The sequence below is a fragment of the Tinamus guttatus genome, unplaced genomic scaffold (assembly GCF_059628265.1).
Source record: "Tinamus guttatus ecotype Peru unplaced genomic scaffold, ASM5962826v1 Tinamus_guttatus_pri_ptg000450l, whole genome shotgun sequence".
NCBI lineage: Eukaryota > Metazoa > Chordata > Aves > Tinamiformes > Tinamidae > Tinamus > Tinamus guttatus.
The window spans coordinates 194338-221215 of NW_028288984.1; the positions used below are offsets into that span (position 1 = coordinate 194338).

At 37.7% G+C, this 26878-nt stretch overlaps 1 protein-coding gene across 1 annotated transcript in view; it reads left to right on the plus strand.

Annotated features, from left to right (window-relative positions):
• The window catches only part of CCDC171 (coiled-coil domain containing 171), a 137074-nt gene extending 121095 nt beyond the window's left edge, over positions 1-15979 (plus strand). Inside the window, exon 24 of the mRNA XM_088532023.1 lies at positions 15689-15979. Coding sequence (XP_088388149.1) covers positions 15689-15730 — 42 coding nt within the window. The 3' untranslated portion in view covers positions 15731-15979. The remainder of the gene's footprint in view (positions 1-15688) is intronic.
• Positions 15980-26878: the final 10899 nt, after the last annotated feature.

Here is a 26878-nt window from a genome sequence, read left to right on the forward strand (position 1 = left end):
GCACAGAAAAATCTGCTCCTCTGAATTGAGGGGGTTCTCTTGTTGGCAGGTGGTAGGAGCGCAAGGCTGCGTTAGTTGCTGGTCAGAGAACTGCACTCAGCAGCGGCACTCCTGTATAAACATCACTAAATGAAGGATCGTGCTGTGAGCAAGTGATGGCGTGTTTTTTTAAAATATTATAGTTATTTAATTTGTGTGCATTCATGTTTGAATCATCTGAAAGTTATAGACACAACACTGTGTACCAAGCCACACACACAAAAAAAAGAAGTTTTTTTAAAAAAATCTGAACTTAAAAAAAAAAAATTATTTTCTCTGGACAGTTTTAAGAGTCGACATCCTGTGTTAGAGTTCTCTAATCATCACCAGCACAATTTACAATCAGAACACACAGAGAGCCAGTTCAGACCAGCTCATCTGTTGACTTTGGCAGAATCCCTTAATCTCACTGTGTGCAGCTGCCACTTGAGAGATGGGGACTCGGCAGAGAGCCTGAGGAGGGTGGGATACAGGGTTGGTCAAGGAATGAATGCATAGGCCTGCTTCATTTCAACAGTCGTACACTGCTTTTTTTATAGTCTTTTCATTTTACTGCCTTTTTTTTTTCTTTCCTTTTTTTTTTCTTTTTCTTTTTTTTTTTTTAAGCTGAAATTAAATGAGGACCTCTCATGAGCCACTGCGCTCCAGGCATAAGAAATTGTAATGTCTGGCTTCCAGAAACTGTCCCGTCAAAATGTGCTTCTGATTAGGTGGCTTAATTACAGCTGTGAAAACAATGTTGATTTAGGCCTCAAGATTCCAGTGCATGTCAGCCGTTATTAGCTAGCCTTGGACTGAAGCCACCATTTTAAAACTCTGTACCACTAAAGTCACACACTGCCTGACAACTTTTTATTTAGGCAGAAATGTTGCCAGAAGCAACACATTTTATGCAAAATATTTTTCATTGCACAAATTTCAAATGTGACACTATTGATGGACATAAAATGGGTAGTTACGGTTCGATTTCACCAAGTCCAAAGCCTAACTTGTGCAAAAATAAAATAAAATAAAGAAAAACAAAAAAACACAACTATTTAAAATAGTTTTTATAAAGTTTGACTGACATAATGCTTAATTTTAATTCCTTTAATTCAGTTTTATTCCAAATCCAGCATGTTGGTTTAACCACCCAATTTTATTGCATCTAAATTTTCCTGACAGTTTCATTTGCTGTTGGGAAATAAAATTGCCATTTTTGCAACATGGGAAATAATGGCTAGTTTCAAAACCAATATGCTTGAAACTTCCTTTGCCTGAAGCAGGTTAAGGCACACACTCAATTTACTTAAGGGGAAAAAAGCTCATTAAATAGTTTTTAATATTTTAATATAATTTAAGTAACTGCTTTCACAGTGGGAAGGCTTATTAGGTCCATGTATTTACACCTGCAGAGAGGTAAATGTTTGGGTAATTAGGTGGTTTCCAATACTTGAGCTTTTCAGAGTAGCTACAGAGTTAATGTTGTAAATACTGTAAATGCACATAATGCATTCATTGCTTTTAAACTTTGCATTTCCACTGACAGTAGTTTGCTTTCAAGTACTTAAGAAAGAGGAAAAAAGGTGTGTTTTTTTTTTCTTTGTTTTGTCTGTTTTTAAAGTCTCCTTAATGACATGAGTTGGCCAAGGAATGCGAATGAATGTGTGTGGGTGTTAGCTCCAGGCAGAGGCTTGTGCTTTGGAAAAGCAAGATCTGCATTCTCACTTCACAGTTGCCATGAAATTCCAAATGTCCATGCCGTGCGGTTTAATGGAAACCATGAAGTTCCTAAATGACCGCAGGTTTGTTCCAACGTTAAGCACAAAACAAATCTTTCAAGTCATTGGCTGAGTTGCAAAAAAGGAGGGTCGTGTTTTCAGGAAGCTAATCTCCTTTCCCTTTCTCGTTCATGGTTTGCATTTCTATGGCATTAGAAATGTGTTTCTAGTGAGGTACTGGAACTACTAGTGCACAAACAACGGTCTTTAGTTCCCAGGACTGAAAATAAGTCTCTTGGAACCTAACATTACATTAAATGCTCGGGCCAGTGCAATAGCTATACCTCCTAGAGTAACTAATTGGAAATTAGTTTGGAAAGACTAATGATTTGGATAAGGGAACAAGTCTAAGGCACAAATTCAAGTTTGCCCTGTAGGAAAACATCATGCATTCATTCAGTTGTCTGGGGCAGATTAAGAGAGCAAAAGGAAGTGAATGCCTATACTTCATTTTGTTCAGCTTTTGAAGGAGAAAGATAGGAATGAACTAACCTTTTATTTTATTTTCTTCGCCGAATGGTACTTGGAGTTTCCTGGAACTGAATGTTTCAGGAAGGGCCCAGTGACAGTGGAGGGCAACTTGGAGTCAAGAGAAAGCTGTGTGATACTGTTTTCCTTATCAGACCTTTTTGCAGTAGTCTTACAACACATTTCATTAATATTAAACAATAAGTTTTTTTTCACCAGCTGCCACAAAGCGATATGTTTGCTTACTCTTTTCTACACGCCTTCATTTCTTTTTTGCGTTCCTCCTGTGCCCCTCAAAGTGCCACATGAAGATAGAAGAAATTTTTGTATATTATTACCCATACGGTTAATGCTGCAGTAGAAATAAAAGCATTGAGAGTGCGAGACAGGCTGTTATTTTGAGAACTGAATATTATAGACCAGGACATTTAACCCTGAGAAAAAGTTTTTACAAAAGAACAGAGCTAAGGACACAATTTTACTGGCTTTATAGAAGAAAAGGAATATTCTCTACAAAGGCAGCCAAATTCACTTCTTTCCAGACTCAAGGACTTTTACTCAGGCCATAAGGTGCTTCCTCCTCCCTTTTGAAGAAGTTATTTCAAGAAAGGGAGCTGGGAAGCTTCTATTATTCCCTGTTAAACTGTGGGTTAAACATAAAGGGAATGCCTGTTTGTTCTGTGACTGTGAATCTGCTGAGAAATTTTTGGAGGGGATTAAAGCATAGCTGTGCCTGAATGAGTCCAGCTCAGATACTTAAATGGCATATAAATCCATGGAATCCAGATTGTCATCTTCCTGATATTTTCTTGCCATCTTTAATTTAGATCATACAAATTATATTATGAATAATTTTCTTGTTCTGACACCTGTTCAGTTTTGCATTTCTGTCCATTTTTTGCTAACTATGCAAAGTACCATTCATAAAGAGAAAATTCAGTGCTGATCTTCCTTCATTAGCTTCAATATGTAGTGCAGGATGTGTATGTGCTACCTCTGCACAGTGATTAACGTCACTGTGACAGCAGAGAGAAGGAATTTTGCTTTCTTTGATGACTGTGTTTTTGTTGCCCTGCTTGATAGCTCACTGTGCAGCACACAGAGAGAAAAGACAAGAGAGCAGGACCCAGTGAATGTTTCTAGAAGGAGCGTGTGCGCTCAAGTCACAGGCATGCATGCCTGTGCAGCTCGCTCCCATTTAAAACGTGGCATTAGGAAAAAAGCTAAAGAAGGTGAAAAAAAGGTAGTGAAAAAGGTATAAAACCAATCTTTTAAATAATGAGGAAGTGGATTTTCCCCTCAAAAGAGAAATTTTTAATGTTCAAATAGTGAAATCTTATGCTAACATCTTAGTTAGCCCTTTGGATGGCAGAGATAACACTGCCCCAGAATTAAAGCATTCAGTACCAGCAGGGTGGCAAATATTTTTTCAGAGGAGACAGTTCCTCTCTGTAATGGCTTTATTTATGCATATTTCACCTGGCCCAACTGGAAGAAAGGTTCAAAGGGCAGAAGCCTCTGCATGACCTCCAGCCTCGGTCGGGCTGTCAGACTGCACCTCGCTGAGGAGTGGATGCCCCTCTGGGTAGCAGTGCTTCTCCCCAGGCCAAAGAGACATAATGGGAAAGTAAAGAAAGGTAGCAAGAAAATATAGCAGTTTCCTTCGCTTTGTGGTTTCGTGGAGTCAATAGAATCAAGGTATTTCTCCGATAGCTTGCTCATGATTTTTTTTCTCTACCTTCTCCTGCAAGTACGATCTCCTCATCTTTTTCTGTTGGTGGGGGCAGTGGAGAGAGGGAGAGCAAAACAGAAAAAAAAATTAAAAAAAAGCAAAACATAAAAAGAACCAAAAGTCTTCACATTCTTTTCTATGACACTTTTGCTATAGAGCAATATGTTTTTGTAGAGATACATTTGCTCACCTACTTCCATTACGTAATCTTTTGCATTCTGTATTTTAGGCATAAAACTTAACAGAAGAAGTGAAAAACCCCTTCAAAATATGAGACAGAGTATGAGTTACAGAATAAAAGACAAATATGTACAAATACCTGAGGGGAGAACAGGAAAGAAGATGGGGCCAAAATCTTCTCAGTGGTAACAAGTGACAGGACAAGGGGCAATGGGTACAAATTGAAACACAGGAAGTTCCATCTCCATGTGCGGAAGAACTTCTTTCCTTGAGGGTGACAGAGCCCTGGAACAGGCTGCCCAGAGAGGCTGTGGAGTCTCCTTCTCTGGAGATCTTCCAAACCCGCCTGGATGCCACCCTGTGCCACGTGCTCTGGGTGTCCCTGCTGGAGCAGGGGGTTGGACTAGATGATCTCTAGAGGTCCCTTCCAACCTCAACCATTCTGTGAGTCTGTGAAACTCAGCATTAGGGCATAACACAAATCTTAACTTGAAGCTTTTTTCAAGTAATGCTGACATGATTTAATAAATCACAATTTAGCAAATTATATCTTAATGCTTGTTTTTATAGATTTTACATTTTTTAATGACACTAATATTAACCCAACATGCATTTATTTATTTATCTATTTTTGTTGCTGTTCTTAAATATTAAAATCTTTCACAGAAGTGTATGAAACCTGCATCGTGTTGGGCATAGCTTTTCCAGTTGATCATAGTAAGGACCCATTTCCACTAGAGGCCAGGACTCTCTGTGAAGGAATTTGGCCAGATGAATTAAGTGGTACTGAAACAAATTTTTGAAGTATCAGATGAGTTCAGTGCAGAACAGAGAACTTTGTTGTCAGCTAGAATGATATTATCATGATAGGACAAGAGGAAATGGTCCCAAGTGTCACCAGGGGAGGTTCAGGTTAGACGTTAGGAAGAATTTCTACAGGGAAGGAGTGGTGAAGCACTGGAACAGGCTGCCCAGAGAAGTGGTGGAGTCACCATCCCTGGCAGTGTTCAGTAAATGTGTAGATGAGGCCCTTAGGGACATGGTTTAGCAGGCAGGGCAGTGAAGGGCTTGCTTGATGGTCTTGAAGGTCTTTTCCAACCATAATGATTCTATGATTTGTAGAAAATCATGGAATTGGAGAAGGTCTGTGGCACCTTCGAAGACACATTTTTTTAAGACAATGTTTTGTTTTGAATCTGGATTCAAACTCAGGCTATATTTGGCCTGTAAAGCATAGTTCACCCATTAAATGTCACTATAAAGCTTCTCTTTGTTAAATCTATATGTTTTCCTCCAAGCTTGAGAAACCTTTCTTCCTATCTAGTTATTACAAATATGGTTAATTTGATGAAGTAAGCTCATTTAGGCCTGAGCCACTGTTATCGAAATAGTTCACTAATTTTCCAGCTTTTGTTTTATACTAAAGGTCTCATTTGACCACAAAGCAATAAACTTACGCAGTCATTATAGACTCATGGTAAGGGGCCGTTCTTGTCTTGCAGACAGTTGCGTTTTAATTTGAGCACATCAAAATATCCTATTGCTGTGAGAATTTCTGGCTGCATTGAGTAACTCACAGACTTCACTATAAGTAAGTGATTTTTAAAAGAGCATAATCTAACCAGAAGCTCTGAGTGCCAGGAATTTAAGGTATCATTCTGCATCTCAGAAGGTGCACCAAGTTACCGAAGTATCCTTGTGTATTAAGATTTTTTGCAGTTATGCTACAACTTTCTTGCTAAACAAACAGAAACGTTGAAGGAACTTCCTTCAAAGTTTTCTTTTGTGTTCCTCATGAAGTTTCTGATACTCTGTATGCCTGGTAAGAGTTTGTAATGTTGCACGTGGGGTGATTTTCTGTTTTTTTTTTTTTTTAATCTCTTCTGTGCTTTCAGAAGATAGATTTGGCATATATATACCAAAGGATGAAATTCCATTAACATTTTTTAATGTTGATTCACATAAGATATGATTGCTATGCAGGAAATATTAGTTTCTTTTGTGTAGTAGACTTACTCAGACTGCATGTTCAGCCTCACAGAAAGTGATGATCTAGTACCTAAACTAAGAGCAGTTCTAAAAGGCTGACTGTATTTTTGAATCTAATAAGTATACAAAGTTTTCTTGAAGTAATTATTAAGTTTTTATTTAATCTCAGCCTGCACTATTACTGTGTATATAAATTGGGCCAAAAATAATAGAGACAGTAACCCTAGCTCAGCCACACTCAAGCTGTTTATACTGATAAGCTTGATTCCTTGCCCAGTTAATATAATTTGGATCTTGCATTTATGAAAGACCTACATGTTAGCCACCAACTGAATTGAGCCTAAAATATCTTTTTGGGCCCTCAAGTAGTCAACTGATACTTTTAAGCCATGTTGCAGAAAGGCCAGTTCTCTGGCCGTTTTCCGATTTGAAAACTCACCAATGATGATGAAGTCTTAATTTCACAGCACCAAGTGTCAGCGACCACATGTCATTACTCTGCTGGAGTAACAGTGTGAGTAAGATCTGAGTTGGGCCCTGTCAGCTGAACTTTTTATAACTTTTGTTTGCAGTTTGAGTATACCAGGAGCACTTAAGAATTCAGTGTTCTCTGTCACTTTAAAACAGCTCTGCACACTTGACTGAAATCAGATTGAATGAAATGAGCTGATACAGTTTCCCTAAATGATTTACTAAGTACCTTCTCAGCAGTGTCCTGCTGTGTTCGCTTGCTGATATACAGCTACCCCTTACATACAGCTCCCTAACGAATACACACTTCATCAGATAAAATACATAATTGGAGGGGGGGAAGCCTAATTTTTACCTCCTAAAGTAAGTTTTACTGTATGTGAAAGAGCATCAATACGTTTGGTTTGGATAAGCAAACAGAAGTGTGAAAAATAACCCAAACCTATTAGGAGCCAAAAGGTGCCTTCTCCTGATGAATCTTTCTCTGATCTGTCTTATGGAGATAAGGAGAGGGATGGAGCCCTAATGAGGATTTTCATTTAAAGTTTTCACTGGGTAATCCAGAAAACGCATGCTGTATGGGCAGTAGTAGGAGAATGGACCCTTTGTCCTCCTAAAATATTGATGATTTCCTTTGAAGAAAATAAGACAGACATCAACAATAGTTCACTTATAGCATGCAGTATAGTTGTGCCTTTTTTTTGTTCTATCATCCAAGCATTTTTTAAGTCTTTAAGTCCACTCTAGTTAATACTGAGTTATTTTGGATGAACTGAGTTCTATGGCTGTAGCCTAATGCAAATGCAGATTTTCTTATCCTACATGCAAATGCTTGTATTTTAAATAACAGATTGGAATCAGATTGGAGTCCTTTTTTTTTTTTTTTAGGCAGGTTTCATTAACCATATACATACAGTTTGATCCTAATTCCTTTGGCTCCTGAGAGCTACCTTCAATCTACAGTTTGTGCTAGGATATTAATGGCTATCAGTTTATGAGATCAACCTATCCCTTTCTGCATCAGGTTTATAGACAGCACAGGGTTGTATTTCCACAAGCAAGTGGAAAGAAATCATTTTTCGCTTATCTGTAGGTTTTTGGAGAGATCTGCAGTTATATCCCCCACTAAAAGGCATTGTATGTCCCTAGCACTTCAGTTTAAGCCTGAGTAATACCATTTTCCTACCTGAAGCCTAAGTGAGATGTTTGCTACATTTTTTTTCATTCTTGAAAACTACCCATTTTAGCATCAGTTATGCCTCCCGGATGTATGTGAATTCCAAGCCCTTATGACTTGCTTCTTTTCACCACGTTTCATGAAGATAAGTTGGTTCTATGTCCTTGCTATAAATTCTTATTGAGAGAGGTGTCTGCTGTACACCTCAGTCAGTAAATTTCCTTTTTGGTTTGTTTCCCCCATGCTTATGGCTTTTTTTTGATCATCTACTTTCTACAAACTGGACGTCTGCTTCTGTTCACAGAAGACACATTCTGGGTATATGAAAAATGCTCTTCCTGCATTTTTAGAGAACATTTCAGTGGGACTAGTCAGTGTAAATATGCTGGGAAAGCAAATGGGTAACATAATCCATCTGAAGTTGCTCTAGTTCACCAAACACACAGAAACTGAAAGGAGTTAATGGAAAATCTTTAAAGTTTTGCCTTTCTGAAGTTATCATAATTAAAATCTATCAGGCTACCACAAAGGCATTCACTGCTGCTACTCTTATAATCTGACAGTACAGATACCAGTGCTCACCTAGGCTGTTCTCCTGTTGTTAACTGGCCTCTTCATGAAAAGGTATTCCATTTTTTACCAGTATATATTCACCTGCATGCAGGTTTTCAAGGCCTTTCTGTACTAACTCATGTATTTAAAGAAAATACATTTGAGAGAAGTAGTGAGCAAGCTGGAATATTCTCAGTGCATCTGTTTGCAAAGAACAGCGCCTAAGTTTCATGTTTTTTCTCAGTTTTAGGTAAATTGCCAGTGGAATCCTACAATATTTTCCCTCGTTTTGAATAATTCATTTGTTTTGTTAGTCATATAAATGTATTGCTCTGAACATTGTTCTTTAAAAATATTATATTTTTAGCAGAAATATATGGCAAAAATTATTTTTCTGGGTGCTTAAAGATTTTTTAATGCAAGAAGGCTGAATCATAAAGGCGCTTTCATTGTTCCTAGAACTTTTTGCCTTTCTGCTATAAAATATTACTATTAGAAATAACTACTTTGTCTTTCCCTTTAAATCCATATTCCTTACATGATATCTTTACTAATCATAAAGTGTTTGAAGCGTTTTACTGAACCACTGTAATCTCTTTTTTCCAAAATATTTCTGATGATTAGCTGTAGGATATTGCTTTAAAATTAGTCTTCAGTACCAGATACACTAATGTACTGCTGGCAAAGCTCAAGCTTCCTTGTCTAGCTTAGTTGTGGGGTGACTAAACGGTAGTTGCACCAGTTCTGAGCAAACAGACAAAAAGGAAGGTAGCTAAGCATCTTGCTGTGCGTGAGTAGTTAGAGGGCAAGCAGACACCATGCACCTTGACCACCTATTATGAAGCTTTTTGCTGCAATGTCAAGTGAAAGCGAGTTAATTGGGTGAAGCTGTAGAGCATGTTAGGGCCATGGTAAAGGGTTGCTGTCTGACAGCTGAATGTCAGCAGAAGCCAGTCAAGTGTGGCTGAGAGACAGAGACCTGTCACAAAGTTCATGTGGACTGTAGCACAGTTAGGGAGATGAAATGTGGTTCTGTCTCACTTTCTCCCTCATTGCATTCAAGCACCTTAAGATTTCACACTGTATGTGTCAACCCTTGTTCTCTAACCTGTTTTCTTCTAACACTTCTGCATTCAAATGATTGGACAGAAGATGCTAATGTTTGGCAAAATGAATGTAAATACACTTTTTCCTCTTTTTCTGCTAGGACGGCAGTATGCATGCAACTTAAGAAACTTTGAAGGCCTACGTCAGACAGTCACACTGCCTGGGAGTTCAGCTGATGACTGAATATATTTCTCAGGAGAATACGAGGCTTGACACCTTAAACTGCTAAATAGGGAATGTTTTCCTGCTATCACTGTCAGGAAAAAAAGGCTAAGTGGAGAGGATTACTCATGAGCTGTTTGTGCCTCAGCATGGTATTGAAATCATGTACATTTTAGCCCGTGGTTGTAGTCTTTCTCTCCTCCTCGTGCTGGAAAGGAGCAAGGCTGAGAAAGCAACCATCAGAGATGCACCTCCTGGTCAGTGAGCGTCTGTGGGAAAAATTGTGAACAGGGAGAGGCTTTTCTGGAACACAGGAGAGCATTGGTTGATGATGGCTACAACCTCCGACACTGATGCAAAGCACGGAGCGGTAGTGCAGCAGTGTAATGATAGTGCAGTATCCCCTTCAATGTTCAGTGCAATGCACAGCACAACTAGACCAACAGTTACTCAGGTTAGCTAGTTAGGTTAAAAATCACAGAATCACAGGATGGTTGAGGTTGGAAGGGACCTCTAGAGATCATCTAGTCCAACCCCCTGCTCCAGCAGGGTCACCTAGAGCACGTGGCACAGGGTGGCATCCAGTTGGGTTTTGAAGATCTCCAGAGAAGGAGACTCCACAACCTCTCTGGGCAGCCTGTGCCAGGGCTCTGGCACCAAAAAAGACCACCAAACAAACAAACAAATAAATAAAAATAAAATGAAAGTTGCTTTCTTTCTTGAGAAAGTGGAAGGATACTGGTAAGTAGGGTGGACAAAATGTCATTGTGATGAGGCTGTGTTCAATTACTAACACATTTGGAAAGTTGGATCAAAATCAAAATGCAGACCACGAATTCCACTGTGAAAATAGTGCACTACAGAGTTTGCCTAATGGTTTGATGTAACTAAAGTGCAGTAAGAGAGCTTGACCTGAAAACTGGAAACTTTCATGTATTTTGCCAAGGCAGTATTTGGAAAAGAAATATACAAAGTAGGCTGTGTCATGGATTTTTGCCAAAATATTTGGAAATTATGAAAATTAGCAATGTAAAATCAAATTCTCATTCATACAGTCAAGAAAATATTGAATATAAGGCGTTCATCTGTGATAATTCATCTAATTTTATGTGTTCTTCAAACATACCAAGCTTGAAACAGCCCAGGTTTGAATAAAGTAGGAATTTCTTTTGGAAAAACAAACACAGCATTATAATTTTTTTCTCTTACTTGTTTTAATTGAAATCTCTAGAGAAAGATTCTCCTGAACACTTTAAATGCTTAAGCACTACAAAAGCAGGGAAGAAATTATAATGTACAGATATTTCAGAATTCTTTTGTAAATACAGTTCCTGAACATGGAAAAGGGAATTCTTTGGTAATGGAGAAAAAGAAAAAAAAAAAGAAAAAGAAAAGAAAAAGCTGTTAGTGTTGTTTGTGTGTGGCTAGTGTGTTGGCTAGCAGCATCCAAAGAAGAAATTGTGGTGCCTACCTGCCTTTGTAGCTTAATGTGTAGTGAGAGGGCAAAGCACAGAATTACTTGGTGATAGCAAGGGTTTGTGGAATCCAGGCAGGAGAACTGAGAAATAAATTTTATCCTAAATATTACGGTGTTACTACTTGGTGCTTGTGTCTGAGCACCTGTTTAGTCCTATTGCCACAGCATAAAGATCTGCAGAATCATTGACATGGGAAACAAACTCTCCTTTTTCTGACTCGCATATATTTTTGCTTTGGCGAAATTTGCCAACCATCTTAAAATGACACTGAGCAGCACCATTCCACAGTCAAAGCACAAATTCTTAGCATTTTCATCAATCTGCTGTTTCATCTGACAGAGAGTGAGAAATGGCTTTTGACCTACTTCCAGCAAAAGAGATTAAGCAGCATCCTGGTAGTTGCCACTGAAAAGAGAAGGCAACTCGGAGTTGGAAAGGGAAGTCTAAGCAGCAGGTTCTGAGCAGTCTGGAACTTTGCTTCTTTTTGTGGGGAAGTAGAAGGTTTTCCGCAGTAGTGCTGCAAAATGGCTATTAAAAACAAGCCCACAGTGAGGGCTGCTGGGGGAAGCTGAAGAGAGCATGACTGACCATTTGGTTTGCAGTTTACTAGTGTTACTGCAAGTATATGGTCCAGGGAAAGAGATGAGAAGGAAACAGTGGAAATCAGTTATGGAGAATTATACGGATTCTCCCTCACTCTCCCACATTGGTCTCTTTTTCCTACCCTTGGGTGACTGGGCTACAGGTTCTTCAGAGGTTTTAGGGGATACTGGCATTCAAAAGAAAACACTGGAGTTCTGCTCCTCTGTCTGTTTGCTGACAAGCATCCTCACACGCTATCAGATATCCTGTGGCCTGCTCATTTGATGAGCCTACAACAGATAGATCAGTGTACAACACTGAGCTCATTAGTAGCCGCTTCGTTTGACCTGCTCATAATTGATTCTTCATTATATTTATTGTAATTTCAGTATTCTTTCTGCCCTTGTGTTCCGTTCCTTTCCGCAGTCATCACCTGTTCTGACTCTGTGGTTTATTTTCTTACCCTGATCAAAATGCAAGCTTGTCATTCACAGCTTAGAAATCTTAACTCAAAAAGAGCCTTACCAGTTTTTATTTTTTTTAAAAAATAATATTACGTATTATAAGTGCGAGTGTTAAGAAAGTGGGAGGGAACTGTGAGTAATGGTGTTCTGAAAGTGAATACTTGAAAGCACTTTAAAGTGACCAAAATTAATGGTAGGAAGTCGCCAAATTGGAAGGAGGTGTAGTAACATATACATAATAGAGGAAAATGGGGAAGTTGCAGAGCATTACTATAACAAACATTATTATTCAGTAAAATTTTCCTTGGATAGACCTTGGAGGCTGAAACCATGGTGTCTGATTTGTGGTTTCAGCTCTGGTTATAGATTTTGTACTGCTGCAATTGAGGATAAACAGTATACATCTTTTAGTGTATTGTGCTTGCCTTCTTGCACCACTATCAAAACGCATGTAGTTTTCTAATTCCACATGTCAGACTCTGCATTTTATTCTGTAAGTATTGCTATATAAAGGTGAAGGCCTTTGATCACAGCACAATGTTTTTAAAGAGACTGACGTTTCAGTAAAAACGTACATATGGGTATAGTATGCGACTGCATTATAATATTCCCTCACAATATCGTGCACAGTAAAGCAGCACATTACAAATCATTTTTAACTTTGGTAAAACAACTTTATTTCATGAGACAATCTGTAAGCTGCTTCCTAAACGTGATCACTGGTTGCTAAAGAATAACAGCAGAGTGTAATTGTTTTAGAAACCTTTTTCCAGGTCTATTACTAAAAAATGGCTTAAGTTAAATCCAGTTCAGAGAGCGATTATTTCATAATCTAGACTAACCTTTAGTATTTTGGAGTTTGGGAAGACATGTTTTATAAAGTTGAAAAATGACCACGAAACATGACCAATCACTGTGTCTCATAAATATTTTGAGAGCCTATTTTGGCTAGAGGTACTGTGTCCTAAATATCTATTTTCCTCATGTGTATCACTTCAGGTGTAACAGTTTAGACAAAATCATTTACAACTTATTGAGTGAATAAGTGCTACATTCACGATTTACCTGAACAGGGCCCTTATTTAAGATACATAATTCCTCTTTGAAAAATTACCTAAATGCATATTTACATGATGTATTATCATCGTAGCTCTGGCATAGGCATTTGAATTTGTCAGCTTAATGCCTGTTTTAGAAATGTATCTCAATAAATAATATTGAAAGGGGGTTATTGTGGAAATTATAACTGCCTTTTCAATTTCTGTATTCCCGTGTTCAGCCAATGTGTATTTTAACAGTTTCAAGTACTTTGTTTTTTCTTTTTTTTTTCTTGTTGACCGATAGAATATTTTCTTATTCATCACAAATGTGCATAATAGTATGGGAACAAAATAGCTCTTATCAATAACAACCAGAGTATTTTTACATGCTGTAAGATCCTTTTCCCTTCTGTTCAATAAATAGTATACTGTTCTTGGTATGAAGTACAGCATAGAATCCTGGCAACTAAAACTGAGCTTTTTCCCTCTATAGCGAAGCTTTTACTGTAACATAGTCTATTGACTTGCTGCCACTCATTAAGTTTCATACTTTATTTTTTTAAGTCTCAAAGGATATCTGTTTTTTTTTTTATCTCCTTACTTAGGTTCTTGATGACATATTCTTAAAAAAAATCACTATGGCTGGAAAAAGTGTAGTGCAAGAGTGCAGCTGTAGCAGGTGATTCTTAATCATTGTGATACTCCACTTAATTGAGACAATGCAAGCAATGCAAGCCAATATGGGTAGATTAGTCTTCAATATTTGTTGAAGTGAAACCAGTTTATAGCTTATGTCTTAGTGATCTCATTTACTTACACACAGAAAAGTCATTTAGAATTACACAAATTACTTGTATATTTCAGTATTGTCATATTTTCATATTAATAACTTATTTTAGATAGAATTTTGGTTATGTGGTCAGATAATTAAATCATGTAAACAACAAACGGTTAATGGGTATAGTAGGTGGATATCGTTATTGAGATCTCATTTCAAATGAGCAGATATAAATGCAGCAAGGCTTTCCTATGCTTTTGGTAGTTAACCATTCCATGCAGAGCTGAGCACTGAAATGCTGTAGTGTTCCAGGTCAGTATCTGCCACTGCTCTTAGTATCTCATCCTTGTAACCACCAGAGTTCAGCAAACTCAGGACACTATATCCTTTTAAATATCTCCCTGCAACAGTCATCTAAATCTCCTGCCAAATGGGTTCTCCTTGTTTTCAGGAAGTCTAGCACAACCCGTCCACTTCGAGTAGGTACAAAATAGCTCATGGTGTATCAGGAAATCAGACAAGTCCACATCAAAGGAAACTGTTGAAGTAGGTGTTAGAGGAAACCATTGATTTTTCTCTGGCAATAGTAATGGAGGAAAGGAGAATCTCACATGAATATCTGCTTATACTTTGATTGAATGTTTAGATTTGTTGAAATATGTGTATGAAATACATATGAATATATACACACACAGAGTCTCCTTTTCGGCTGTATGCAAGTCTGTATTTTAGTCTGTCTGTGTGTTCATATCTGCCTGTGTATGCATGCACATATGCTCTTCTTGAAATGCAAAGGAGTGTTTAAAAAGTCAAATATACAGTAACAGTGTTTCAGTATCTTAATATTTATCTTTCTCATCTTTATGTTTTGCATGTGAAATTTTCGCAAGTTTATGACCTGAAGAGATAAAGAAATAACTCGTCGAATTCATTGTAATTTACTCAGCCATCTAATGCATTGATTAAAATATCCCAATAAAGGACAAAAGAGCAATAGGATATCCTTTTTTTTTTTTTTTAAGTGGATATTTGAGGCAATGCAGAATGTCTCTAGTTAGCATTTTAGACAATTATTGTTGATGATATACTGCTGTTTTGTATAATCTTTAAAGGTAGGATGCAGAATGTTTTGGTAGTGTGCTCGTTCTTTAATGATGGATTTTAACTGGTCTAACCTTTGTAACTGACCGAATGTCTAGACTTGTGGAAATGCGAATCATGCTCCCAAATCATGTACACTCAGTGCATATTCTCTTACCACATTCTAACAGAACAATGTTGAAAAGAGTACTAAACACTTAAGTAAAGGTATTTTTTTTTAAATAATACCCTTCATGGTGGGCGCATGGCATATGCTTCTAACAACAGTGATGTGAAATTGGTAGAATAAGTTTGTTCACTTGGTTAAAAAGGCATCCTAAAAGTCATGATGAGGAGGGTAAGAAGTTTTCTGTAAATATTTGAAACATTGCAGATAACGTAGTATAATGCACTTACTAATGCAGAGTTCACAAGTTTGTATCCTTTTCTGCTGCTTATCAAAGGTTAATACAGATTTTGAGTGTCACGCACTTTAAATAAATATTTGAGAAAAGAAGCAAGTGCTTGCAAATGTGTCTATATACATACACATGTATAAGGTATAATGAAATTATTTTTCTTGCTTGTTTCTTTTTTAAAAATATATATATTATTTTATGTTTCTCCAGGAATCAAGAGACAGTTCAAATATCACCATGGCATCAAGCTAGGAATTCAGCTGGACCAGAGTTGTATCCCAGATTTTTTGCCATTGCAAGCTGAACCTGACACATCCTGCAGTTTTATACACAATAGAGCCAATTCACAATCTTCAGGCTATTCCTACAGTCTGAATGTCACATCCAGTCCCAAAAGAACAATGGAAAATGGATTTTAAGATTCTTTTTATCAATAATCTTTTCAAAGGAAAAAATTGTATTAATGTAAAATGATGCAATTAAAGTGCAATTTTATTGCTACCTTTGAGTTGTAGTTCAGCATATGCATTTTTTACATTAATTTTGCATTTTTATGAAAATGTGAGTTCATACGTTCACATTTCTATGCTTCTCATTCCCTGCATACTGAAACAGTTATTTTCTTAAGTTTTATTTATTGCAGTTGCTCATTTTTTATGTAATATATTTTTAAATGCTAAAGAATGACACATTTTGGGTAATTTTCCTCAGACTTAAAAAAAAAAAATCAATAAGCCATTTTAGTCTCTATCTATCAAAGTTGTTTCATACTTGTCTATTTTAAAGCAGGACTGCAATACTTTAATAGGATTGAGAGAGCTATTTGAAATGTATGCCAATGATTCCTGTCATTTCATGGCAGCCCTGCCATGGTTCACTGAGCCCCCTCTTTTCTCTTGTCAGCTCAACTGAAGACAAGCATTTAGTTGCAAACTTTAAGCAGGTTGTGCAAAACAGAAATGATGTGACTGCTTCTCTTCCTGCACAATAATGTCACTGCTGGTCAATGTGAGAAGGTCAGGTTGCTCCTTGTAAAGCTACATGATACCACTTGCCTATTTGAACAACTTAAGTTAACTGCTGAATCTGGTCCCTGCAGGCGTTGAAAACTCACCCTTTTATCAAGTCTGCATTTCATAAGAAAGAACAATTGTGCAGGGAGAGTTTCTGATTATATGTTTATGTACTTTATAAGGACAGTTCCCAAACCAGTGTTGCAGGTAATGTATTTAGTTTAAGCTGAAAGACTTTAAAGTAATGGCTGTTTTGACCTTCAAATAGACTCCTTTTTTGTTGTTGTTGGTAGGACCCAAGAGTGACGCCCATCTTTGATGCTGACAGAATTTAAAGCAAGGCCATTGCCCTGCATTTTCTGCCTTGTAGCACACAAAAGTAAAATTGTATGTCAGGCCGAGATGTCGGGGAGCTGACAAGATGCCCCAGTGACATTTCAGCTGGAAAGAGCAAGTGTCTTGCAACCAAGTGGTCAAATATCAAATAATAGGTCAAGCAGGAAGGAGCTGAGTTCTAACCACAAAGAGGTTTCTGGTAACTTACTTGACAAGCTTTTGGGTGCTTTGTGGCTTGACAAAGTGATGTTCTGTTGGGTATCGCTAGACAGACTGTTCTTTATCGCCTTCAGAAGATCAGACATTGACATTGATTAAACTCTTTAACCCTTAAAGGTTAAATCCTAGCAGTTTCATCATTGTGAATGAAGAACAAAAGAAAAATTGTAATATACCATTTGTTTTTGTATTAATCACTGAACTCCCCAGTGTTATTAACTTTTGATGTGCTATGTAGTTTTTGACAAAAAGACTGAATGCAAAATCCATATAATAGATTGTTTCTCATTATGGGCCAGTGATACATTAGAAAAATAATATTATGCATTATGGAATTTGTGTTTTTTTTCTGATGTGTCACTAGCAAGATTTTATTTTAAGGAGTTCAGAATTCTGAATTTCCACTTTGGCTGGAAAATATTATCTGCATAGATAATAGCACTGCTTGTAATGATGAAAGTCTTGCAAATACCTTTGTTTTCTGTACCGAAGGTACTGAAGAAGCTAGCGTTAATCCCCAATAAAAGATAAAAGAACTTTTAATAGAAAATATTTTCAAGTTTTTCAGGTATTTGTCTGTTTTTCTAGTCCGTTGTTTGTGTGTACATGTAAATATATGTATATATGCTAAAACAGAGCCACACAAAAATAATAAATCAACCAGAATTCTCAAATGTGAGAGTTGGGTGATACAAGAAGAGCACTCTCTTCTTTATGATAATGTATTTAATCTTCATTGATGACATGACCCCAAGGTGCTAAAGAAAATCAAAGGCTGAATCTTTGTATCTTCTGTCATCACTGGCACTGCGTGTGGTATTGAGTACATATAGGAGGATTTTTTTCTGACTTATGTTTCTGATCCTGAAACCAACATTTTACTGACACCAGATCCGATCTCCTTCAATTACTGTAACTGCTCCATGCATGAGCTTCATATGGTTTCAGAGGGGCTACAACTATGGCAAACTGGCCTTATTAACAGAAATAGTCTAATGATCTGTCATTTGTTATGAAAGCTAGTTTGTATGCTTTTACTGAAAGGAGGCTGCCTACCTCAATTACTGCTTTAAATTATTGACCCTCTGAGAGTTTCAGATTATTATTCTTAAACCCACTCACTCTGAAGAGACTTTCCACTATCAGACAAGCCATTTGAAAAGGGAAACCTTTCTTTCCCAGCTTGTGGAGAAGTTGTTGAATACCGGATCATCATTAGTAAACTATTCTTGTGTTGCTTTTCCAGACCTCTAATAAATAGGAGTTTGTGATAAATTCCAAAAGAACAGAAGAAAAATCATCTGGATGTATCCTTCCTTAGTAGCCTGCAAATGCCCCCACCAGAGCATTTCTTTTGAGGAATACAGTGAAAATCATGCCCATGTAGGATGTGACAACACAGTAGCTACCAAAAGAGCATCTTAACCAACTCTTATTTGCTCTCTCTGACTTCCAAGTTCTTCTCTTAGAAAAGGAAGCTTGTGTTTGGTGGAGTTTATTTATTTTCCCTGTTTTGGGGAGCATGTCAAGACAAATAGTAGATCACAGATACATCTTCAGATAGGTCTCATATTAATCTGTTTTCCCACCAAGCAGCTCATTTCTGAAAAACATTTTGTCCCCCTACATAAACTGCAAAGTATATGATGAAATTCCTTGGAAAAAGAAGTTTTAGAGTTAGGATGAATCATTTGTGTGCATACTTCTTAGCAAAGAGCTTGGGTATTGAGATGACTGTGCTATAAAATTACTGCTCATACTGTTAACAGTCAGTACTACAGCGATAGCACAGAGGAGGTTTATAGCTCTCCCCCTCCTCTATTTGCAAATTCAGCACAGGCTTTACTGTTAGTCAAGCTTGATAAACAATTATGGGAATCTTGTCCATTGCTGGAAAAAAATCTTGGGTCTCCAATGAATACTTACCTGTGGGTTACTGCTGCCTATAGCGCTTTCAGAACACCAAACACTCTGAACCTTCTCTATTAAATGAAATGTGTTATTTTATATTATCTGGTTTTGAATTTGGTCAGTGTCATCATTTGATCGCTTGTGGCAGTGTTTTATAATTCTGTTATCATCTAATACTTAGAAGTTTATCTAATTTTTCCAAGGCTTTTGTAGGTCTACATATTCAGTGGTATAACTTTACTCTTAAGAATCTGTTTTTTAAAATATGACATCACTTTAGAGAGGTTTTAGAGAGATTTTCTGTATTGTTTGTGTGTTCTTTGGTGCCTGAAAGCCAAGAAGCCCTAGGACAGTACTTAGTGCTGAATAGAAATCGGTATGTGAAGAGCACCTTGCTTCCATTGCTGCTAATGAGCACCAAGCTTCTTTCTGTCTTTTTATACTTGGCCTTAAAATCTAACTTCATAAAAATAACCTTTCCTGCCCTTCTGGCTTTCATCCTGCCTAGTAAACTTATTAGACTTTCACTGACTTGGCTTTACTTTGGCCTTCATTAGACCTCGGTGATCCATTTTGGACAATCATCTCACATCATGTCTGCCTCTAAATGTACCTCAGTTTCATTTGGAAAATATTAAAGTTTCTTCTTGATACTTCATGAGGTTCCTAACCATCTACAGTAATGGAATGTAAAATTATCTTTTTTATATATATATTTTTTACTGTTTCATGTGCAGTGCTTTTGGATTGAAGGTGGTGTAAATGCAGTCTCAGATAAATTCTTCACCTTTATTTTGACTGCAGTTTTATAAATGTAGACTTGGCTTTCAGTTAGGTCTCTGCAAAAAGACCTTCCTTCTCAGTGAAAGATGGAGGGTGACATGTTCTTTGTCATGCTAATGGGGATTTGATTGCTGTCATGGGGAACATCATGTAGGGATGTATACAATTTTATGTATTGTAGTTGGATGTTAATGTTTAAAAAAAAATGTTTCTTGCTTTATGAACCAGTCATTCATGATCACTGCCTATGAAACTAAATCTTTGACTGCCATTTCTGGTCTCTAATATGATAAATCTGAAAAAGGACAAAGGCAGAAAAACAAGGACAGGTCTTCAGAAGTAAATTCCATTTCTGAAAATTGCTCAGGAAGAGGTAGGGAGATCCACTGGAAACTTTTCCTTCATCAAAGATATATAATAAAAATAAGTTTACCACTTATTAACAATACTTGCGGTTTCTTTATGGAATAACAATAGTAGTAATTCTTGATATAAATCTCCAGCCTTCTCATGGCCCTGCTGTGTGCAGGCTTCAGTTCTTGAATTTTGTTTGCCTAATTCAATAAAAAAGACTAATTTTAAAATACATTGAGTTTACTTTAAGCACAAGGGTTACAAACATTACTGCTGAAATGTTTTATCTTTAGGATGAACAGTTTGGGGTTTTTTAAACCTCTTCCTAATGGTAACAAAGCAGATATCGTTCAGAGTGAAAGCAACAAGACAATTACAGATAATACACTAACATTGTTTTCATAATTGCTTTGCGTTCATCTCTCTGTGATACAGAGCTATTTATTTTTTGTTTTACTTGAATGGCAGTCCCATGGCTGTTGATGGGTAGGTGCTCTAACGCCTTAATTCACGGTGTTGAGTCTGGTTCTAGAAGTCCTGGCCACAGGAATCATGGAATTGGTAGCCCCGTCTCCTGCACGTTTTCTGCGCGTCGCCGGGGACGGTGGCTCCGCCGCTGCCCTGGGCAGCCGGTTCCAGCGCTCCACCGCTCTGCCTGTGCAGAAGTTCCAACCTGAACCTCCCCACGCGCAGCCCTCCCTCCTCTTACAGAATCAGGCTGTATCGTGGTGAACAATGCTTTCAGTAAAACACACAGCTTTAACGCTATGCAGGGAAAATGCCCTTTGCTGTGGGGATCTGCGAGATGTGCGAGTGGTGCTCTCATGTGAATCGGGGAATAGTCTCAGGGATTTTCGGTGACTGTGGGTTTGCCAGCCCCGGGCAACACTGACCCCATCATGGCTTCATACAGAAAGTCTTCATGCTGCATTGGGGTTCTGCAGACACAGGCTGGGACCCAAAGCAGGGCCCCATTCTGTAGCTTCCCGATAACACTTTAGATTTTAACTTAGTAATAATAAAAGAAAAAGCTTAAAAAGAAATCTCAGAATTCTGTGTTTATATGGTAGTTAACCAAAAGCAAGGTAATTAGTAATTAAATATGAAGGTCCTTCCCTACCTCTGTGCTATGTGAATGTTGATAAACCTTGTTTTGTATAAACAATAGCTTGGAAGAAATCTGCTTTGCAACGTTTGCTGTGCAAGGTAGGTCCTGGTTTCAGTCTTGATTCTCAATTGGCTTTCTGTTACAGGTTTAAGTCAGACGCTTGGGGTGAGAAGCTGTATATATTAAAGCACTGACCTTAACGAGAGTCGTACAGCTAAAATCCTGCACAGTTCTTTTAAAATGTCAGGGGTTAATGTTATTTAAATGCAGTATTTGATGGTTTAATTGAGTCATGGTTCGTTGTCTTTTACTGCACATTAATGCCAATGAAACACTGATTGTTGACAGAAAGTTCTCTTCAGCAAAGTATCCACTGACATATTGTGCTGCTATAGAAAAATAGTGCAAAAGACAGAACCGTCTTACTCTGCTGGAGGAGGAATCCTGTATTGTCTAAATGGTGGCAGCATTCATTATACATTGACAGGAAATACGATTTTTTTTTTCTCATCTACATTTTCAGGCTGCCTTTTGAGAGGACCAATAAGACAGTATTTTTGTGCCTTCAGATAAAAGTATTCATTTCAAGATCTTGTGTTGGGTGTGGTAAGTAAGTTAGTAAATAGACCTTGAGAAGTTCAAAGCTAATTTCAGAAGGCAGGTTTGTTAGAGAAGCATTTTCTCATGGCTTCTGGAGGCTTGCCTTAGGACAGGCGAATGGTCTTTCATCCTAACTTTATCTAAATTAGAAAAAAAAACAAAAACAAACAAACAAAAAAAACCCCAACAACTTAGTGTCCTTTCTTTGCATACTTCTCAATGTTAAGTCTCCATGACAGTCTAAAAAGGGGCAATAGAGACTGTCACAGCAAGTGAGGTACAGAAAACACACCAAACAGGGTGCTCAAAGCTTTTGAAGAGGTACCTGGGAGGTGGCACATATTGGTGAGCATATAAGAGTGAGGGCAAGGAGGGTGTAATAATATTTCATGCCGTGCTTGTGCAGTGAGTGTGGAGTAGAGTAACTCTTCCAAAACAACACCCCTCACGTAGACAGCTGCTATGTATTTCCCTATTTTGGCTGAAGTAGAAGCATGCTGTTTGTCTATTCCCAAGGAGCTTTGTTATGCTTTTAGGTTCTGTGCTTTCCAGGATTTTTCTTGTGGCTGCAGGTTACTTTCTGGAAGTCATTAGATTTCTGTGTCCTGGAAATAAGTTTGTAAATGCTCGTGAGTTATGACTTCTTTGATTTTTGCAAGCCAATGCCATTTTTCACGTTGATGGCAGGCAGCCTGGTTGAAGCCTGCAACTGCAGATGGACCTAACCTATATGGATCTTTTGATGTACTGTGTGAACTTCCCAGTTCTGATACCATCTTATCAGATGACATCAGTAACGCTGATTTTGGCCTTTGGGCCCCTCAATATATACTGAAGCGGTCAAGTCTTTTGTGAGTGGTAAATCATATAAAATACCATAAGTGTCAGCGTGTCCTAGAAGTAGCAGCTCACTTAGAGTACATATTTTTGTGGATTTAAATGAATATATTTAGTTTCCTCCTAGTGTGCAAGATCTCATTAAAATGTTTGGAATCGGGTTAGCTATCTCACAGTAGTAGTTCATTTTGCAGCCTTAGGTCTTCTGAGTTCCTATACGCTGCACGCTGACCGACAGGAGTGGGACCCGCACCTTCCATCTGCCACTGGCCCAAGGGAAACACGTCAGTCGTTCCAGCTTCCAGGAATGCTGCACTGTCCTGCAAAGAGTGCTGGGCAGCACGGAGGGGTGAGCTCGTGGCCAAGCTTGCAGGGTCCCGCTGCAGCTCTACGTCTAATCGCCCGCGCGGTGTGTTAGCATATGAACACTGGAGCTGAGCGCTGGCTTTCTAAACATGTTAATGCTTTATTTTGTTTAATGTGTTCTTTAGCACTCTGTGGTTATGTGCTGTTATATATTGTATACATTGCGTGGAACTTTGTGTTTTTTTTAGCCAGAAGCAGTTATGGCAAGAAAGTAGAACCAAGTGTTGCTTGGTGAACTCTTGAACCTCTGTTCAGGCAGAATGTGTTAAATTGTTAGCGGGAGAGAGGGGAAACGTGATGAGTACCAGCAAGCTGAGAGGTTTACGTTGTTCAGCATTGGAGATAACCCCCTTCTTGAAGTCTTGTGAGCCAAATAGCAGTCTTGGGCTAACTGCAAATACTCCTAGTCAGTTGTTCAAAAAGCTGCAAGAAGGAAGACATTTAAAACTAGCCAATTAGAAAAGTGTGCTAGGATTTTCCTGACTGACATGCTAATCTACAGAAACAATGCAGTTATAATTGTGAAAGATGAGAAAGAAGAACCAGGAATCTTTGGATATCTTCAGAGGACATCGAGTACTTTTAAAACCCTCAGATAAAAATGATATTTTCTTGCAATATTTTTTTTTCATTATCTGTTCCGTATTAATGCCCTGTAGTCTGTGAAGGCATTCTAATTTACTGAAACTTCAAATTTTCTCCAGTGTAAATCACTTTAGCAATTTTAACTACATCTAGTGTCTTTGTGAAGTATTTGTTGAATATTTATTTTGTTTGGATTTGCACTTCTATACCTCCATGATAAAATACATTACATATAAACTGCACTGGGAAAGGTAGGGAAATCAATAAACATTACTACTAGGGTATCAGGTTTGCTAGAATTTCAAACAAATTGCTTGAAACCTAAGGGTGAACACCCTGACTGATCTGGCTTTGGACTGTCACCAATAGTGCATTTAAAAGGAAGTAATAAATAAGACATATTATTACCAGTCATGTTTTCCTGTAAATTAAAATCAGAAGTTTCCAGTTTTCTACAGAAATAAAATCAAATAACTGTGTTAATGGATCTACTTTCCATTTTCTTTGCAGGAGAAATTTGCTGCCTGTGGTCACAGGTCCTGACCAGGCTACTAAGGTATAAAGATTGATAAGCCTTATAATGCCATTCTCTGCAAAGGAAAATTAGGTTCCTTCCCCTGTCAGAAGCAGCTAGTCTCACTGTGGACCAGGCAGAACCAGGAGATTCATCCTATTTCAGCAAAAATGTTTCTCTCTCACGTACACACACAGCTTGACTTCGTGAAGGGTACAGATTAAACAGTTGGGGTTATTTGAAAAAGTGTCTGAAGTCCTCCTCCTAGCCAGAAAGAATTGCACTATAAAGATTTATAATTTGAAAGGGAGGAGTTTCCTCTTTTTGGTGTTGCACAAAAAGAGTTGGTTTCTTTTAATAACTGAAATGATTTCTACCTCTGTCAGAGTCTGCAAGAACCTCTTACAAAGTTCACAGAGTAGTTACAGTTCGCCATGTGAACTAGTAGAATACAAACTTATTTCTTTGAGCAGCTGCTAGTGATCTTTGTCTAATTCGCATCCAATTTAGAGACTATAATTTTGTAGTCAAATCTGAAGCTCTCAAGAAGATATGAACCTTAGGGACAGGAAGATGATATATGTAAGAGTTATTTGGACTGTCTTTAAACTGGAATCTGGGCCACAGTCCTGAGGAAAATGTTGTCATAGAAATTTCTGCATAGCTTCCAGAGTCTTTTCTGTACCTTCTCATTTTGCTCTGTCTGCCCTGTTCCTTTCACTGTGTGTATATATATTTATATTTTTTCACTTCAATGATTTTACCTTTTCTGATCTTCCTTCTTTGCCTTTTCTAAAGTGAAAAAGTTTCCTATGAGAAAAAAAAGGGAAGAAACAAAGAAAAAGGTTCTAGTTACTGCAATTTTAGGATTTTCTAGAATAGCTGCTATATTAAAGCAGAGTTTAAGCATTCTGTGAGAAGTATGGGCTTACTCAGTTAGCTTGTAAACTTGATACCCTTTTCTTACTACCAGCGTAGGTAATTTCTAAGTGATAATTTTATTTTCTTTGCCCCAGTTATTTACACCTTGAAGGAAGATGTCCTGTCCCCAGGGAGAGCATTATTTCATCAGGATTACACAAATTCATCTGCTTTTATTAAATATATATCATTTTAGTGTTTGTTTTGTCTAGGAGCCATTTCTGCTTCATGAACATTACCTCCACAAGGTAATTGTGCCCATGATATCACCACAAGGGTGGGGTCACCAAATTTCTAAAGTCTTGCAGCAAATAAGTGCAAGCAAGCCAATATAAAAAAAAAAAAATACCAATGAATGAAATTAGGAAGATGAATGGAGGAAATCAGAACACTAGATCTCTGATCCACTTGAAAATAAATTGTGTCAATAAAATGGAAATAATGTTCAGTCAGAGTTTATCTATTTATAACTGTTGATTTTCTTGATTAACAGTAGTGAAGGAGACAAACATCCAGTTGTGTCCACAATTATCTTGCGCTACATGTGACCAGTGATCAACAGAATATGGCTATTTGTTGACATGCTGTGAACAGACAGAACTTCAAAGACTTTCATTTTGATGTATTTATTTCATATATTTAATTATAGCCTAGGCTTCCCTGAGTTAGTCTGTGTCTGAAATTGGTTGCCTAACAGTATTTGTGGCAGGGAAAATTAGTATGTTTTCATTATCCACGCCTTAAACAAGTTTGAAATTTATTTTAACCTCCTTTTCTATGTCAAACATAAGAAATTCTCAGAGTAATAAGGAAATTTTATTAAAAAATTATTTTATCTTATTGCTTAATAGAAGCTCTCTGCAGTTTAAAAATATATTTCAGAAGTAAGTAGTGCATAAGAATGGATAATATACCACATGGATAAAAGCAGAAATTATAGAAACTGCTGATGTTCAGAAAATGAAAGGGCTGGTAATAGCAATTAATGATTGTGAAGTCTGCTACTCTGTTCTGTGAGATGTTAAAACTGCGCCTGAAAAGGAGAGAAGATTAAAATACATATTGATTGACTGATGGGCAAAAGGTAAGATTTAAAAGCAAAGAATTGACTAATATGCTTTGTATTAATTAAACTCTTCTCATCATTGTGAATAAACAAGGGCTGATAACCGATATCTGTAAACTCCTGAATTGATCCCAGACCGAACGTACTTCAAAAGTCCGGTGCTGTATAAACCAGAAATCACCTTCAGAAGGTTCTTTCCCTGCAGCTCAGGAACTGCGAGGTGCAATGTTTTCTGCTTCACCATTTGCTGTCTGAGCTTTCCTACTGATTTAATAGAGAACATGTGGTAGGTAGATAGAAAAGATAAGCCCTAAAGGGTACTAGTTGTCCAGAAAAAAATCACTCCCTAGTGAACGTGTCTTCCGTGGCGATGGACAAAGAAGGAATAGCCAGTGTGTCAATTTAACCAGCTACTGGGAAATATATGTGAAATATTATAATATAAAATACGGAGGAAAACCCTGCAAGCATGGAGGCAGCATGGTCCTTGTGAGAACGGAGGGTGAGGGTGCCCTTTGACAGCAGGGATGATGACCGGGAGAGAGACAAAAGGGAGATACTTCCTATGTATGTTTCATTCCTCTGTCGAATGAAGTCAGCTTTGGACTTTGATTTCACCCAGGCCTGCATTACACCCAAGACTATTAGGAGAATAAAATGAATTGATTGCTTTCCTACCAGGATGCTCAGTGCTTTCAGGAATTACTGAGCCAATGTTTGTCTATGCATGTTTCTCCTTCCCTTCGGTGAGTAGATTCTGTAGATTTTTTTTTGTTAGTAGAAATAA